General features: G+C 39.8%; 1 protein-coding gene across 1 annotated transcript in view; it reads right to left on the bottom strand.

The window, feature by feature from the left end:
• Positions 1–14,180, bottom strand: part of SYNE1 (spectrin repeat containing nuclear envelope protein 1) — a gene marked incomplete at its 5' end in the record, with an annotated part of 469,383 nt that overhangs the window by 58,446 nt on the left and 396,757 nt on the right. Inside the window, 3 exons of the mRNA XM_080806008.1 lie at positions 409–575; positions 4,021–4,179; positions 12,271–12,426. Coding sequence (XP_080662134.1) covers positions 409–575; positions 4,021–4,179; positions 12,271–12,426 — 482 coding nt within the window. The remainder of the gene's footprint in view (positions 1–408; positions 576–4,020; positions 4,180–12,270; positions 12,427–14,180) is intronic.

The raw sequence follows: 14,180 nt of genomic DNA, 5'->3' as shown, positions 1-14,180 counted from the left end.
TAGCCAGAAATATAGTAGGAATGTGATTTTCTATATATACTTTTTTTTTCCCCCTCCTGTGGATAAAAATGCCCTCCATGGATACTAGTCAGCAGTTTTAACCTCCTTCCTCATAGAACCCTGAATACCCATGCAGCCCTGAAATCAAGAATTCTCTTTTGGGAATGGGTTTTGTTTGGATATGACTTTCTCTCTTTCAGCTAAATGCAAACATCACTGAGTTTATCAATCAAGAAGGAGAATTTCAAAGTTAATGAAAGTGACATTTACGAGAAAAGCATAAACTAAAATGGTGGGATGACGAACACAGACAGAGATTCATTGGATTATCTTCAGCTGCAATGAAAGGTGGACTGAATGCTTTGAAATTCTGCACACATGTGTCCCGTTGAACAGGATCCTTTTTACCTGGCTGCCATGAGGTCCAAGAGATGCTGCCACCGGTCGTTGACCTTTCCGAGCTTGTATTCAATCTCAGAGGCTTTGCTTTCATGGCTGGCTCGAGCAAGTCGCTCTCCCATTTGCTGGAGCTGTATTTTGTTCTCTTGGGCAACAGCAATTTCCTCTTGATAATCCTGCATAATAAACAGCAATCACAGAGATCAGAAATCATATTTTTAATGCATTCAGCCCGGCTCCACTAGAAACATGATAATTACCGTTTTGTATTGCTTGGAATAGTTTGGGCATGAGGAATGCTGTGTGAGTATCAGCCCATGTACACAAGAATTAGGGGTACCTATTATTTTCGGGATATGCACAGACTCTAGATTGGATTTTCATAGAACTTTTCTTAAAGAGAATGAGAATATTTTTATTTACTTAAAATGGGCATTAAAAAATCAATAACAGTGTATACACAGATAGACAAAACTTGAAGGGTTTTAATACTGAGAAATTACACCTTATTGTTATAATCACCAACCTGGGTGTTATATTTAGAATCAATCCTCATGCAAATAGTTGCTAAGAGGCTTAGAAGTTGTGTGTATGTGTGTGCGTGTGTGTGCACAATTACGTATGTGCAACTGACATATATGTGTATTTATATGTAAATGTATAGATGTGCTTCTGTCAATTACTTGTGCAGAATGCTTTAGAAACGAATACCTTAATTTTAATGATCTATCCTCTATGCAGTGTCAATATTTTATAACACAGATCAATGGCGAACTAGCTCGCAAGAATAATAACCATTAGTCTTAGGGGATTAATGGGTCTCAACCTTTTCCATTTACCCAGTTGCTGTACTCACTTCTCTTAAAGATTATTTTGGATAAGGAAACACTGGCTCCATATGCAAGAGAAAGACCACTGAACGGTATGGTTTAAGTGATGATGCATGGGCATCTATCCTCCCCAACCCTCAACGCCCGACCAATGATCCTCTCACTCCCGCCACAGTGACAGAAGCCAATGTTTAGAATTGCCTTTCCTTCATTTTGGGGGCTTAACTCCTGTCATGCAGCCAATATTATCTCAACAAAATAATACAAAGACAGGTTACAGGGTCATGGATATTTTAACCCTCCCCTGCTCTAAAGTTAGTGTGGAACAGGGATAGCCTCTCAAATCAGTTATCAAAGCAAGAAGGACCCCCCCCCCCACTCCCACCCCTGAAATGGGAGAAGCCAGTGCAGTTCTATCCTATCTCAGTGCCGAGTGCTCTCTTTCGGCCCAAGCAACCTCACCCCACCTACTCTCATGTTATGTTATTTCAACACAGTGGGGTTGTATGACCGATACACTCGATGTCCTGACCCCATAGAGTCAAGCTCATCAACACTTCTTCTGAAATCTCATAACTCATTTTATACACAAAATAGCACAGCTAATATTTTAAAGATTATTTCTGACATTGTGCCAAATTGTATAACAAAATTATGTGAAAAATTAAATTTTTCTAAATTTTCAGTTGTGATTGTATTTTGCCCAAGAGATAGTTTTTTCCACACCCCAAAATGTGCATCTTAAATTTCATGAAGAAAATCAATGAGAATATAGATACACTTACGAAAGATTGATTCTATAGCAAGCTTCACTATAATACCTATAGTCCATTAATCATGTCCAGTAGAGTGTTCTCAAATATCCAGAAACTATCAAAGTGCAAAGTTACTGGCAGATACTGAAATGAAATCTGTTTTATCTTAGTTCACATTTTAAAGGTTTACAATATCAAATATAAAAATGCTCATTGCTAGAATTTGACATTTTAAGTGGAAAGCCTTAAAGCTATTAATATTGCATGTTTACATTGGAGTTTTTTTCCTTTATGTATATGCATGGATGATTTTTCTCAATAATTATTTGTGTTTATTTTAGAATGAATGAGGCTATAATTCATTTATTCAGTATTCAGTAATGACTGAGTACTTATGAGAAGACAGTCATTGCTCTGGGCACAGGAGACACAGCAAAGAATAAAACACACAGACACTTCTAGCAAAGCTGACAATCCAGTGGGGCTCCCACTGTAGACAGAGAACCAACAAGTAAATAGGGAAAGTACGTTGTGAACCAGATAGTGATGTATGCTAACAAGGAACATAAACTGAAATAAATCAAGATGATCAATAATTATTCAAAAATAATGTGGGGGCGCCTGGGTGGCTCAGTGGGTTAAAGCCTCTGCTTTTGGCTCAGGTCATGATCCCAGGGTCCTGGGATCGAGTCCCACATCAGGCTCTCTGCTCAGCAGGGAGCCTGCTTCCCCCTCTCTCTGCCTGCCTCTCTGCCTACTTGTGATTTCTCTCTGTCAAACAAACAAAAAAAAAGTGAAAGCACCACTGATACCATCCAAAACATTTTTATTTATTTTTATTTTATTTTATTTTTTATTTTATTATTTTTTAAGATTTTATTTATTTATTTGACAGAGATCACAAGTAGGCAGAGAGGAAGGCAGAGAGAGAGGGGGAAGCAGGCACCCTGCTGAGCAGAGAGCCTGATGTGGGGCTCGATCCCAGGACCCTGGGATCACGACCTGAGCCGAAGGCAGAGGCTTTAACCCACTGAGCCACCCAGGCGCCCCATTTTTATTTTATTTTTAAGAAGATTTTATTTATTAGGGAAAGAGAGAGAGAGCACAAGCAAGGGGAGCGGCAGGCAGAGGGAGAAGCAGGCTCCTTGCCGAGCAAGGAACCTGATGCCACACAGGGCTTGATTCCAGAACCGTGGGATCATGACCTGAGCTGAAGGCAGATGCTTACCAACTGAGCCACCCAGGCGCCCCATCAAAAACATTTTTAAATGCTAATAAATTTGATCAGCCCTACACAGACATGAAAAATGTTCTGTAACCATATGAATATATGAAGTAATTTAATAGTCATACATAACTTGAAAAAATATGAAGCAAAATTCTCAGGAAATTTTCCTTTTTTTCAAAGATTTATTAGAGAGAGAGAGAGCATGCGTGGATAGAAAGACAGAGGGAAAGAGTGGGAGGGAGAGGGGCAAGCAGACTCCACCCTGAGCAAAAGCCCAATGCAGGGCTCACCCCACGACCCTGGGATCCCGACTCAAGCAGAAATCTAGAGTCTGACATTCAACCGCTCCACCGACTGAGCTATCCAGGAGCCTCGGAAAAGTTTTCATTCTTGTAACTGTCCATGCGTTCTGTTTTACAGAGAAAATGTCAGCTTAATTAATCCTAAGAGTTCTTTCTTTTAGTCCCTCTCTAGCGAATTTACTTCTCTAAAGCCAAAAACAAAAGACACGAAAGAAAACTAATACACATAAACAATTCCTTCTGGACAGGTAGCTAAAACCGGTATACACCGGACATTTCTCTATCAGCAGATAATTTACTTCAGCATATCCATATATATTGTATGCAAAGGAGGCCTTTCCATACAAGTTTATTTCATATTAAAAAGAGAAAACATTTAAAATATAGTGCTTTTCCAGGACAGGAATTTAATGGTTTAATAGTAAGTAAAGCCATCTTTTGTACCTGTTAAAAGTATGCCTACGTGTTACGGACGGTGAAAACATACAGAGCCACGCACTCCATACCTTCTTGAGCTTCTCTATCATTTCTTCAATGAGGATGTCTCCATTTTGAGAAACTTTGCTTTCCATCTGGGTCAACCATTCACAAAGCTCCTTGTTCTTTTCGCTGAAGACTGCCCATTCATTCAATCTCTCACTTACTTGCTGCCGCCTTAGGGAGAGCTGAACGTTTAAATGGGAGAACACATAAAAGGATCATCAGAGCAGAACATGTAACCCGAGGAAAAAAGCCAATAATCTGAGTTGGGTGGACTGGAATAAGCAACAGTTGTGCATCTCTTTAGGTCACTGTACGGTCCTAGGAGGGATCTAGGAAGTGGCACAAGGACCCGCTATGAAATGCCAGTGGGAGGCAGCCAGCCCTCTGCTCCCCTCCTGAAGGGCCGCGTGCACCTTCACTCATTCAAGGTTCTGCAAACCAGCCTCACACGGCAATTCGTTCTGCGGAGACGTCTATAGCATCGCTGAACGCACTTGTACTAAAAGAGAAGGGAGAAATAGGAAAGAGGAAGGGATAGAGAAAGTAGGAAGGAAAGGAGGAAAAAGAGAAAAAGGAAAGAAAGAAAAACAAGGAAGAAGAGTGAAAAGGAAGAAAAGAAGGGAAGGAAAGAGAAAAGGAAGAATGAACTGAGTCGCAGGTGTCTGGAGCGAGCAGAGCAGAGGGATGCGGTGCTGAGAGGTCAGAAGTGGAAGACGGAGCCCTGTGGCTCAGCTCTGTACCGACCCTTTTACTTTACACAAGGTCTCTCACTTGCCGGCCCGCTTTCTTTTTAAATTTATTTCCCTTTGAGTCTTTTTCCTTTCCTTCTTCCTTGTGCATAAGGGTTTCCTGAGACAAAATTCACACACCATATAATGTCGCTCCGATTAAAGTTTTCCAAGTTATTTATGTTGTCGCATGTGTCTCTGCTTCATTCCTTTTAACTGCTGAATATATTCTAGCATACGGATAGACATCTGATTTACCAGTTCATCTGTGGGTGGGTGTTTTGGTTGTTTCCAAACGTGGCTGTTATGAATAATGCTGCTGTTGTGCGGGGAGACACACGTTTAGTTGCCTTTGGGGTACATACCCACAAGCAGAATTGCCGGGTTACCTGGTGACACTACAGAGCGTCTGCCAAAGTGGCTGCACCAGTCACATTCCCACCAGCAGTAGGGTTCTCATTTCTCCACATCCTCACCAACATTTGCTATTATCTGTCTTTTTGATTTTAGTTACCCTAGTGACACGAAGTGGTATCTCACCATGGTTTTGATTCACGTCTCTCTGATGGCTAATGATGCTGAAAACCTTCTCATGTTTCTTGGCCACCTGTATATATTCTTTGGACAACTATCTGGTCAAATGCTTTGCCCATTTTTGAATTGGGTTTTTTGTTTGTTTGTTTTAGCACTGAGTTGTAATAGTTCTTTATGCATTAGAGACACAAGGGGCCTATTTCTTATCTCCAAGTCTAGAGGGATCCCTTCCAGTATTTTGAAATTGTATGACTTCACAGTACTCTTGTTTTTGCAGTGCTGGTATAGATACTAAGGAATATTTTTAGTTGAGCTAAGCTACATGTTAGCAAAACATAATGGGATTTGAGTGGCATGAAGATGACCTTTTTTATAGATGTTCTACACACTACACTCATGTTGATAATGCTAGACATTCCACCAGTCATCCCATCGCATTAAACACCTATCTCTTAATTTTCTTTCCCCCCCACTAACATTTTATCATGAAAAACATTAGACATACAGAAAAGTTGAAAGAACTATAAGGGTAAGCACCCATAATACACTTACTAGACTCTATAATTGTGAACATTTTGCCTCATTTTCCTTTAATGCATGTATTCCTTTATCCATCAATCCATTTTACTTTGTGATGCACTTCAAACCAATTTCCTTTTAAAAATCAAGATGAAAATATTTCTAAGGTACTATACGCTTCCTAGTTAGCAATTCTGGCTGGGGTTGGCTCTGTTAACGATTGGGTAATTAATAGTCAAGGTCCCACACTTCCCAAAATGTCTATGATTCTACGCCTAAGAAAACACCTGGTAATTAGGCTTTGAGACCAGGTTCCCTATGCCGGAGCTAGTCCTAGTCATATGGGTCACTTAGAGACTGGGCCCCATAACCTAACAGTTTCTGAATGTCAACAGTACAAATGTATTCTCTTGAATTAATTACAATCTTTTAAAATAAAAATTTCTCTGGGTAGGGTGACACCGATGAATCCATTAAGAATTTCTGCATCAGTACAAGTCAGCTTAACATTAAGTTTTCACTGAGGCAGAAAAAGACAGAATAGCCCCAAATCAGTGAACTTACTTGGGGTGGATACTGGTAGGAATGGAAAAGGCTAAGAAAACACAGGTTAAAGAGGTTTGGAGACAAAGTTCACCTACAATAAGCTCTACCAAGACGAAGATGCAGCTAAGAGCATGATTCTTCCAGCACCCCCTTTCCTCTCGAACAGTGATAGAAGAGTGGATTCTGATCTTCGGCAGGAACGCTAAAATGTGGAATTTTTTGGTGGATATGATTTTTTCCCTGTCATTCACACAGCATCAGAGTCAAAAGTGTGGCTGGTCATTAAAATTCTGGTTCAACTGATGTCCAAACTGAAACTATGTTTTCATAATTGGGACCTCCCAAAGCAACTGTTTTTTGTTTTTGTTTTTGTTTTTTAGTATGTGTCTTTTCAATTTTATTCTGTAAACATTTCATTTTACACAGCTAGAGTCATACGCACGCTTGTATCTTTCTTTTTTCATGTTCCAAAAGCAACTGCTTTTTAAGACAAGAGTAAAAGCCCCTCGCCCTTCAGATTTAATTAAGATTAAGTAGGTCTTACTATGTGTGGTTCCTCTTTTTCTCTTCCCCCAAATCTTGGCCATTAGCAAGGACGAATTCTAAGGCTTTCCCCCACAACATCCGCAGGGAAGATGAGCATATAATAGAAAAATACTACCTATTTCCTTGAGAGGTAGGTTTTATTATCCCCATTCCAGAGTGAAGAAGAGAGAAGGTTAGATAAATCTGAGGCGTTTGTCCGTAGTCAGTACGAGACAGAACCAGCAAAGCTCGAGTCTTTTTTTTTTTTTTTTTTTTAAAGCTTGAGTCTTTGACACAGGCTGCAGTGTAACATTACGATCAAATACCCAGAGGCAGCTGAGATTCAAAAACAGTCTCTAGCACTTGCTAACGATATGACCAGGGCAGGGGTACTCACCTTCTCTACACCTTACTTGATTTGTAAATGCATTTTTCATCTGTTCCAAATTTCATTAAACAAATGTTTACTGTTTGCAGTAAACAGGTGTCTACCCTGTGCCAAGCACTGATGTATGTCTAGGAATAGTGGGCGCGTAGTAGAATATAAACAACAAAATAAGAAAGTAGCCAGTACATCCTACAGATGTAAAGGAAGCTGGCCATTAATGGACAACGACGACTACTCTGAGTACTACTACTACTACTACTACCACCACCAGTACAGGGGTTCATTTGAGTTTTTAATATTTTTCCCCCTTGACACTCAGGTATTCAACACCTCCACTGAGCAGCCTGACTCTGTGTCTCTGGTGCTCACCACGGGGCACAGAAGTGTTGCCTTCATCTGCTCACCGTAAAGCAACCGCTGAAAGAAGACCGGGAGACCACAAGCGCTGGATGCAAAGCAGCACCAAGAGCTTCTCAAGAGATGTCAGTTTATAACGGAGATGGTGTTTTCCTTTTGGTTTGTAAAACTGACATTTAGGCCCTATGGTAAGTGAACATTACTCTCTCTTTCTTTGGGGTTAGCTGAAACCCTCGAATAATTTATTAGCTCAGCATATATTTAGGTTTTTCTCAAGGTTACAAGCACTCTGCATTGCCAATAGCTGGCAAGTACCGGCTCAAACCTCCAGAGTGTGAGGCAGCTGAACAGGAAATACATCCTTTTTGACTTCACATATTTTTACCATGACAATTTGAAAAACACCAAGCAATTACAATGATGATATATTTATATCTCAACTAGAATTACACACAGATCTACAAACCCAAATGGGAATAAAAATGGAGAGAAGCTCTGGCTGTAGGCAGACACAACAAACCATTTGGGGAGTCTGTTTGTGAACGGTGTACTTTCCTACATTAACTCTCCTCTGAAGCACTTACTCACAGCAGGTCTTCCTCCTCCTCCTCCGCGGTCCCGACAACTCCTGCCTTCTCACCCACTGCTTCGATCGGACTATGAACAGGCTACTTGCTCTTTAACGGCGGGAGAATGCCAGGTTTAACTATAGTTTTTAGCTTTTAGAATGAGACCATAGGCTCAAGCTCATTTCCTTTTGTGGTTTCAGACTCGACGGAGGTACTCCGGAAACACGAGCTCAAGGACTAGTAACTCATTTATATTCCTACTTGCAGCTATGACCTGGCACCTTTGGTAGGACTACCCATGACTAAAATCTCACCAGAGTCAATAATTTTTTTAGACTGAAGTAATGGGAGATCAGCAGGCTTTAGCTTCATGCCTAAGACATTCAATTGCCTAAGACATTCAATTTAGAATGTTTCTAGAAACACTCTGTATTCAATGTACTTCCTCTTTTTTTACTTAAGTCTTAGTCCACTCATAGGTGCAAGGTATTAGCCTCATCACAGCATATCACATGATCAACAGCAGCCTTCACAATGTATTTCCAAACAGACTGTTGCCTAGATATATCTTAAGTCTGGGGAGCAACTTTCAACATAGACACTTTTGTCCCCTTTTTTCTTTTTCCAGCTTTTTGAGATATAATTGATATATAACACGATATAAGTTTAAGGTGTGCAATGTGGTGATCTGATACACATTTATACGGTGAAATGATTACCACAAGATTAGTTTCACATTTATACTGTGAAATGATTATCACAAGATTAGTTAACACATCCATCATGTCACACAGATACAATTTCTGTGTGTACTGTGAGAGCGTTTAAAATATTAGTCATAAAAAGGAGAATGAAATCTTGCCATTTGAAGCAACATGGATGGAGCTAAAGGGTATAATGTTAAGTGAAATACGTCAGTCAGAGAAAGACAAATATCATATGATTTCACTCATACATAGAACTTAAGAAACAAAACAAATGAGCAAAGAAAAAGAGACAAGCAAAAAAAAAAAAAAAAAGACTCTTAACTGTAGAGAACAAACTGGTGGTTACCAGAGGGGAGGGAGGTGGGGGGAAGGGTGAATAGGTAAAGGGGATTAAGGGTACACTTATACTGACGAGCACTGAGTGATATATTCAATCACTCTGTTGTATACCTGAAATTAATATAACACTGTATGTTCATGATTTTGGAATTTGAAAAACAAATAAAACTTTAAATAAATTAATTAAAAAAATCAAATATCTACTCTCTTAGTGACTTTCAAAAATATAATAAGTCTCCTTAACTATAGTCACCATGCTATACATTAGATCCCCAGAACTAATTCATCTTATAGCTGGAAATTTGTGTCCTTTCTATGCATGGCATTTTTATACAGTACATGTTTTCCTAAATCAAAAAATACTGCATAATCATTATCTTCTTAACTTTCAAAATATTCAGAGACCCTATCATTATTTTACATTTAAAGGAACATAAGTACCACGACATAAAACAAATGATCTAAAGTCTTCTTTAAATTATTAATAGTAAGATGCCTCCTTAGCGCAGTAGGCAGCACGTCAGTCTCATAAATTATTAACAGTATATATGAACAGTTAGTTGTTTGAGGCACTGGAGATAAAAAGAAATGGTCTTCATTCTCAAGGGCCTTGTAGTCTTGAAATAAAGTCAAAACCATTAGAAGAAGAAGGAGAAAGAGGAGGAGGAGGAGAAAAAGAAAAAGACGACGACGACAGGAACAGTGTACTATCAAATGATGGCACAGGCCAAAAGGGAAATGGGCATTCAGAGGAACAGGAAAATATTGAGGTTTGAGCATCTCAAACAATGGCATCATAGGGGTTGTAGTATTTGAAAAAAGATGGGTTAAAATCATAAGGGAAAGAACAGTCAGTGTAGGCAGGAAGAGTGGTCTGGACAAGGTCTTGGGGTAGGGCAATTCATGGCAGGTTTGGAAAGGGAGTGGAAGCCATTATCTAAATTGTTATCTCCCTAACAGCCTTTTTTTTTTTTTTTTGAGATTTTTTATTTATTTGACAGACAAAGATCACAAGTAGGCAGAGAGGCAGGCAGAGGGAGGGAGAAGCAAGCTCTCTACTGAGAAGAGAGCCCGATGTGGGGCTTGATCCCAGGACCCTGGGATCATGACCTGAGCCGAAAGCAAAGGCCTTAACCCACTGAGCCACCCAGGTGCCCCACCCTGACAGCTTTTAAGACGTCAGTTAGCCAGAGAAATGGATATAGTATAATTAATTTCACAGAATATGCTGAAAAGTATATTTTCACAGAATATGCTGAAAAGTATTAAGTCAGCAAGTAGTGCTAGATTTTTCTCAATTTTTAGAAAGACAAATGAGTATGGCTCATGAAAGTAACTGAACATTGCTGTGATCATTGTCCATTACTTGTACACATCAAGTTTTCTTGCACTTATGTGCTATGTCATGATGAAGTCCTTGGATGAGAAAATCGTATGATAATTTACTGGATAGTTATGTATTGATTTTGGGTTGAATAATTCAGAGAAGAATAACGTACTATGATTAGCATTAGCACATTCAATGTGAGCTTCTCATTGTATTTACTAAGAATATGAAGCTCAGTGAAAAATGGCTAAACTAATTTTGAGCTCGAATCACTGGCATGTTTATAAAAATCATCTCTTATGCTCTTTCCTTTTAAAAGTATAGATGCCTAGAAAACTGTTCACCCATTTAGGAAGTGTGCTCCAGAGTTTCCCTTTGGCTAATGGTCTGAGAAATTCTTGCTTTTCATCTAAACATCGAGAGAAATTTACCTAATAACAAATTTCTTGTTGATGTCAAATGAATCAGGAGGCTATGAGCCTCTTAAACTCTGTTTAATGTTTTCTGAAGCATGAAGGTAAGCACCTCTAAAGTCAGAGAAAGTCAGGAGGATGGAAAAGAAGAGATCTCTAGAATGGCACAGTTGGCCTGAAACTGGGGAGACCCCTTCTCAAAAGCCCAGTCCTCAACCTTGTAACACTTGCTTCTCTCCAGCCAGGTCTCTGCCTAATCCACTCCTGTGCCTTTCCTCAAGCTGCAACCTCGTCCAACCCATCCACTTACTCCCTCCACATCTGTCCCTTCTGCTCCCCTTCTCAATGGTCAGCTCAAGATTTATGCACTGCAACAAGCATTTCCTTTATTCCCCGCAAAGCACACTGCCCTTAGTTTGCTTACATCGCTATACACTGTTTTAACTTCTTTATACCAATTTCCTTCTTCACTGCATAGGTTCCTCTGGACTGATTTTCGTCTCAGCTCTGTTGTGAACTCAACGTAGGAACATCTACTATAGCTTGTGAAGTCTACAATTAATGTGACTGATTCACTGAACAAATACGGACTGCAGGCTATTAAGGGCCAAGCAGAGCAATCAGGTACAGCAAGGGACAGTAGTGACACACTCCCAGCTTCCTGGAGGCGACAGTCTCCAGGCCATCAGTCAGAACCTGTTCTTCCCTTGTGGGCCTTTAATCTATGTTTTCTTTGCCTTGGATGCCTTCTCATCGCCTTTCCACCAATCTCTGCCTTTCATTCCAAAATCAAAATCCAATCTGGGATCTCAATTTTATAGTACTATATACAAGGGAAATACTTAATAAATGAATCACATATGACTAGAAATGCCAAACATGCGAATTACTAGGAAGCAATGATGGTAAATCAACAGATAAAATATTTCCAAATACAAAACCATTTCCACAGTATTTAGGAAAAACTGCATATAAATCAAAGGTTTTTCACATGTTTAAAGTAAGAAAAAGAGCACCAGTCCCTAGCAAGACCACATTCATGAACCAAAAAAAAAAAAAAAAAAAATGTTTTTCCTTTTACAATATTATGCCAGCCAGTGAAAGGGACAGCAAGAGAATCCAGCTGAGATGCATCTCAAATATAATGTTAAGATATAACTGTCTTAATCTGAAATATTTTCCACAAAAACCAGAGTTCTTCTTCCATGTATACTCTGAATTATAGGATAGGTCCAAGCATGGATCAAGCCATCTGACATTCCTAGGTGTCTTCCAGTTTCCCACCTTTCTGAGCTAATGCTCCACGTAGAGTTTGTCTTACCTGGTGGCAGAGTTCTTCCCACTGCCTTTGCAGAAGCTCCATGCGCTCGTTCAGGATGGAGATATCATCAGCACTAATGTAGGCACAGAGGGTGTCCTTCAAGAGTGTCAGCTGAGCCAAGTCATCTGTCCAGCTCCCAGCTGCATTTTCCAACTCCTAGATTAAAAAAACAAAAATGTGAATGCCCATGGATATCTATCATCAATAATCCTGAAGTGTTCTAGGAATCCTCTTTTAAAATTTAAAAAAAAATTTTTTTTAAAGATTTTATTTATTCATTTGAAAGAGAGAGAGAGAGCACAAGCAGGGGGAGCAGCAGGCAGAGGGAGAGGGAGAAGCAGGTTCCCCACTGAGCAGGGAGCCCATTGTGGGGCTCAATCCCAGGGCCCTGGGATCATGACGTGGGCCGAAGGCAGATGCTTAACGACTGAGCCACCCAAAGAATCCCCTCTTGATACAATTATCTTTCCACACCATCCTATTTCAACATCTCATTTAGTCTACTTTATTTGCTCTGGTGTTGTCTGATACTTCACCAAACTCTTCTGATAAAACCTCAGCTTGTAGGGCACCTGGGTGGCTCAGTTGGTTAAGAGTCTGCCTTCGGCTCAGGTCATGATCTCAGGGTCCTGGAATTGAGCCTAGCCTAGCTCCCTGCTTGGCAGGGAATCCGCTTCTCTCTCTCCCTCTGTTCCTCACCCCCAACCATCATGCTCTCTCTCTCTTGCATATGCGCTCTCTCTCAAATAAGTGCATAAACAATGACTTCTTTTACGCTGAAAAGAAATAAAAAAAATTTTTTTTAAAAAATAAAACAACCCAGGCTGCTTAAAGAATCTTCCTATGGTCTATTTACCATTTAACTGATCATTTTGGTTCACTTTTTCTCTCTCTTTCTCTTTTTTTAAAGATTTTATTCATTTGTTGGAGATAGAGAGAGCGAGAGCATACACAGTGGGGAGAGGGGTAGAGAGAGACGCAAGATCCCCACTGAGTAGGAAGCCAGATGCCAGGGGATCCCAGGACCCTGGGATCATGACCTGAGCTGAAGACAGGCACTTAACTGACAGTCACCTAAGCGCCTCTTGGCTCATCTTTTCTAAACTGAAGTTTCATCACTGCATGATCTTCTTTACTTTTGAACTCATTTCATAAACTGCTAATCCAGCCTTTATTTTTGTCCCAAATTAACTGATCATGTTAATAAAATACTTAAAAAAACACAAACTCCTAGGTTAACTTTCATCCTCAAACACTGTGAGTTTACACTCTGTGATACAGACTTAATAATGTCATCGCTGAAAAGACGTATTGCTGTTATTACTCAATTGAAAATAATTGAAAAACTTCATTTCCGGCAGGAACACAGATCTTTTCAGGTTACTGAAGAAAAGTATTACGTACTCTGTCCTTTTGGGAAATAATTTAAGAAAAAATCCACAAGAAAACATTTGAACGAGTTGACATTGGTTTTTGCAATGCTTCAAACTGCTGACCAGTTTTGCAATTTGTACAACTCTTGCTTTTTGCCAGCTGTTGATGCGTTTAGATTCTAGCTAATTTTGTGTATAAATAGAGTATTTCACATGGCTTTTCCCCCTCTCTTTTTGTCTCTTCACACAGGAGACAAGTTTCCAAAGGCAAAGGCAATTAACGGTACTGTTTGAGGCTAACTTCTCAGGCAATTTAGGCAAACAAGGTTTTAGTCTGAATTTTCTAGGTAATTGCTTTGTTTTGCTGCTAAGGGTGGTTTGGGGAAGAGTAGCAGAGAGCTGGACCAAAATGCATCCTTTTAATCTCCAAATTTAATAGCCGGGTATGATTGTAACTGTTATATTTTGGGAGATGAGGTCCCATGGTAACAGCATTTGGCTGAAAAAACGAACCATCCAGGTGGAGTAAATACGCAG

This window comes from Martes martes (assembly GCF_963455335.1).
Source record: "Martes martes genome assembly, chromosome: 6".
NCBI classification, from domain to species: domain Eukaryota; kingdom Metazoa; phylum Chordata; class Mammalia; order Carnivora; family Mustelidae; genus Martes; species Martes martes.
Note: the sequence above shows the minus strand (reverse complement) of the source record. Positions and strands in the feature narration are given on the sequence as shown.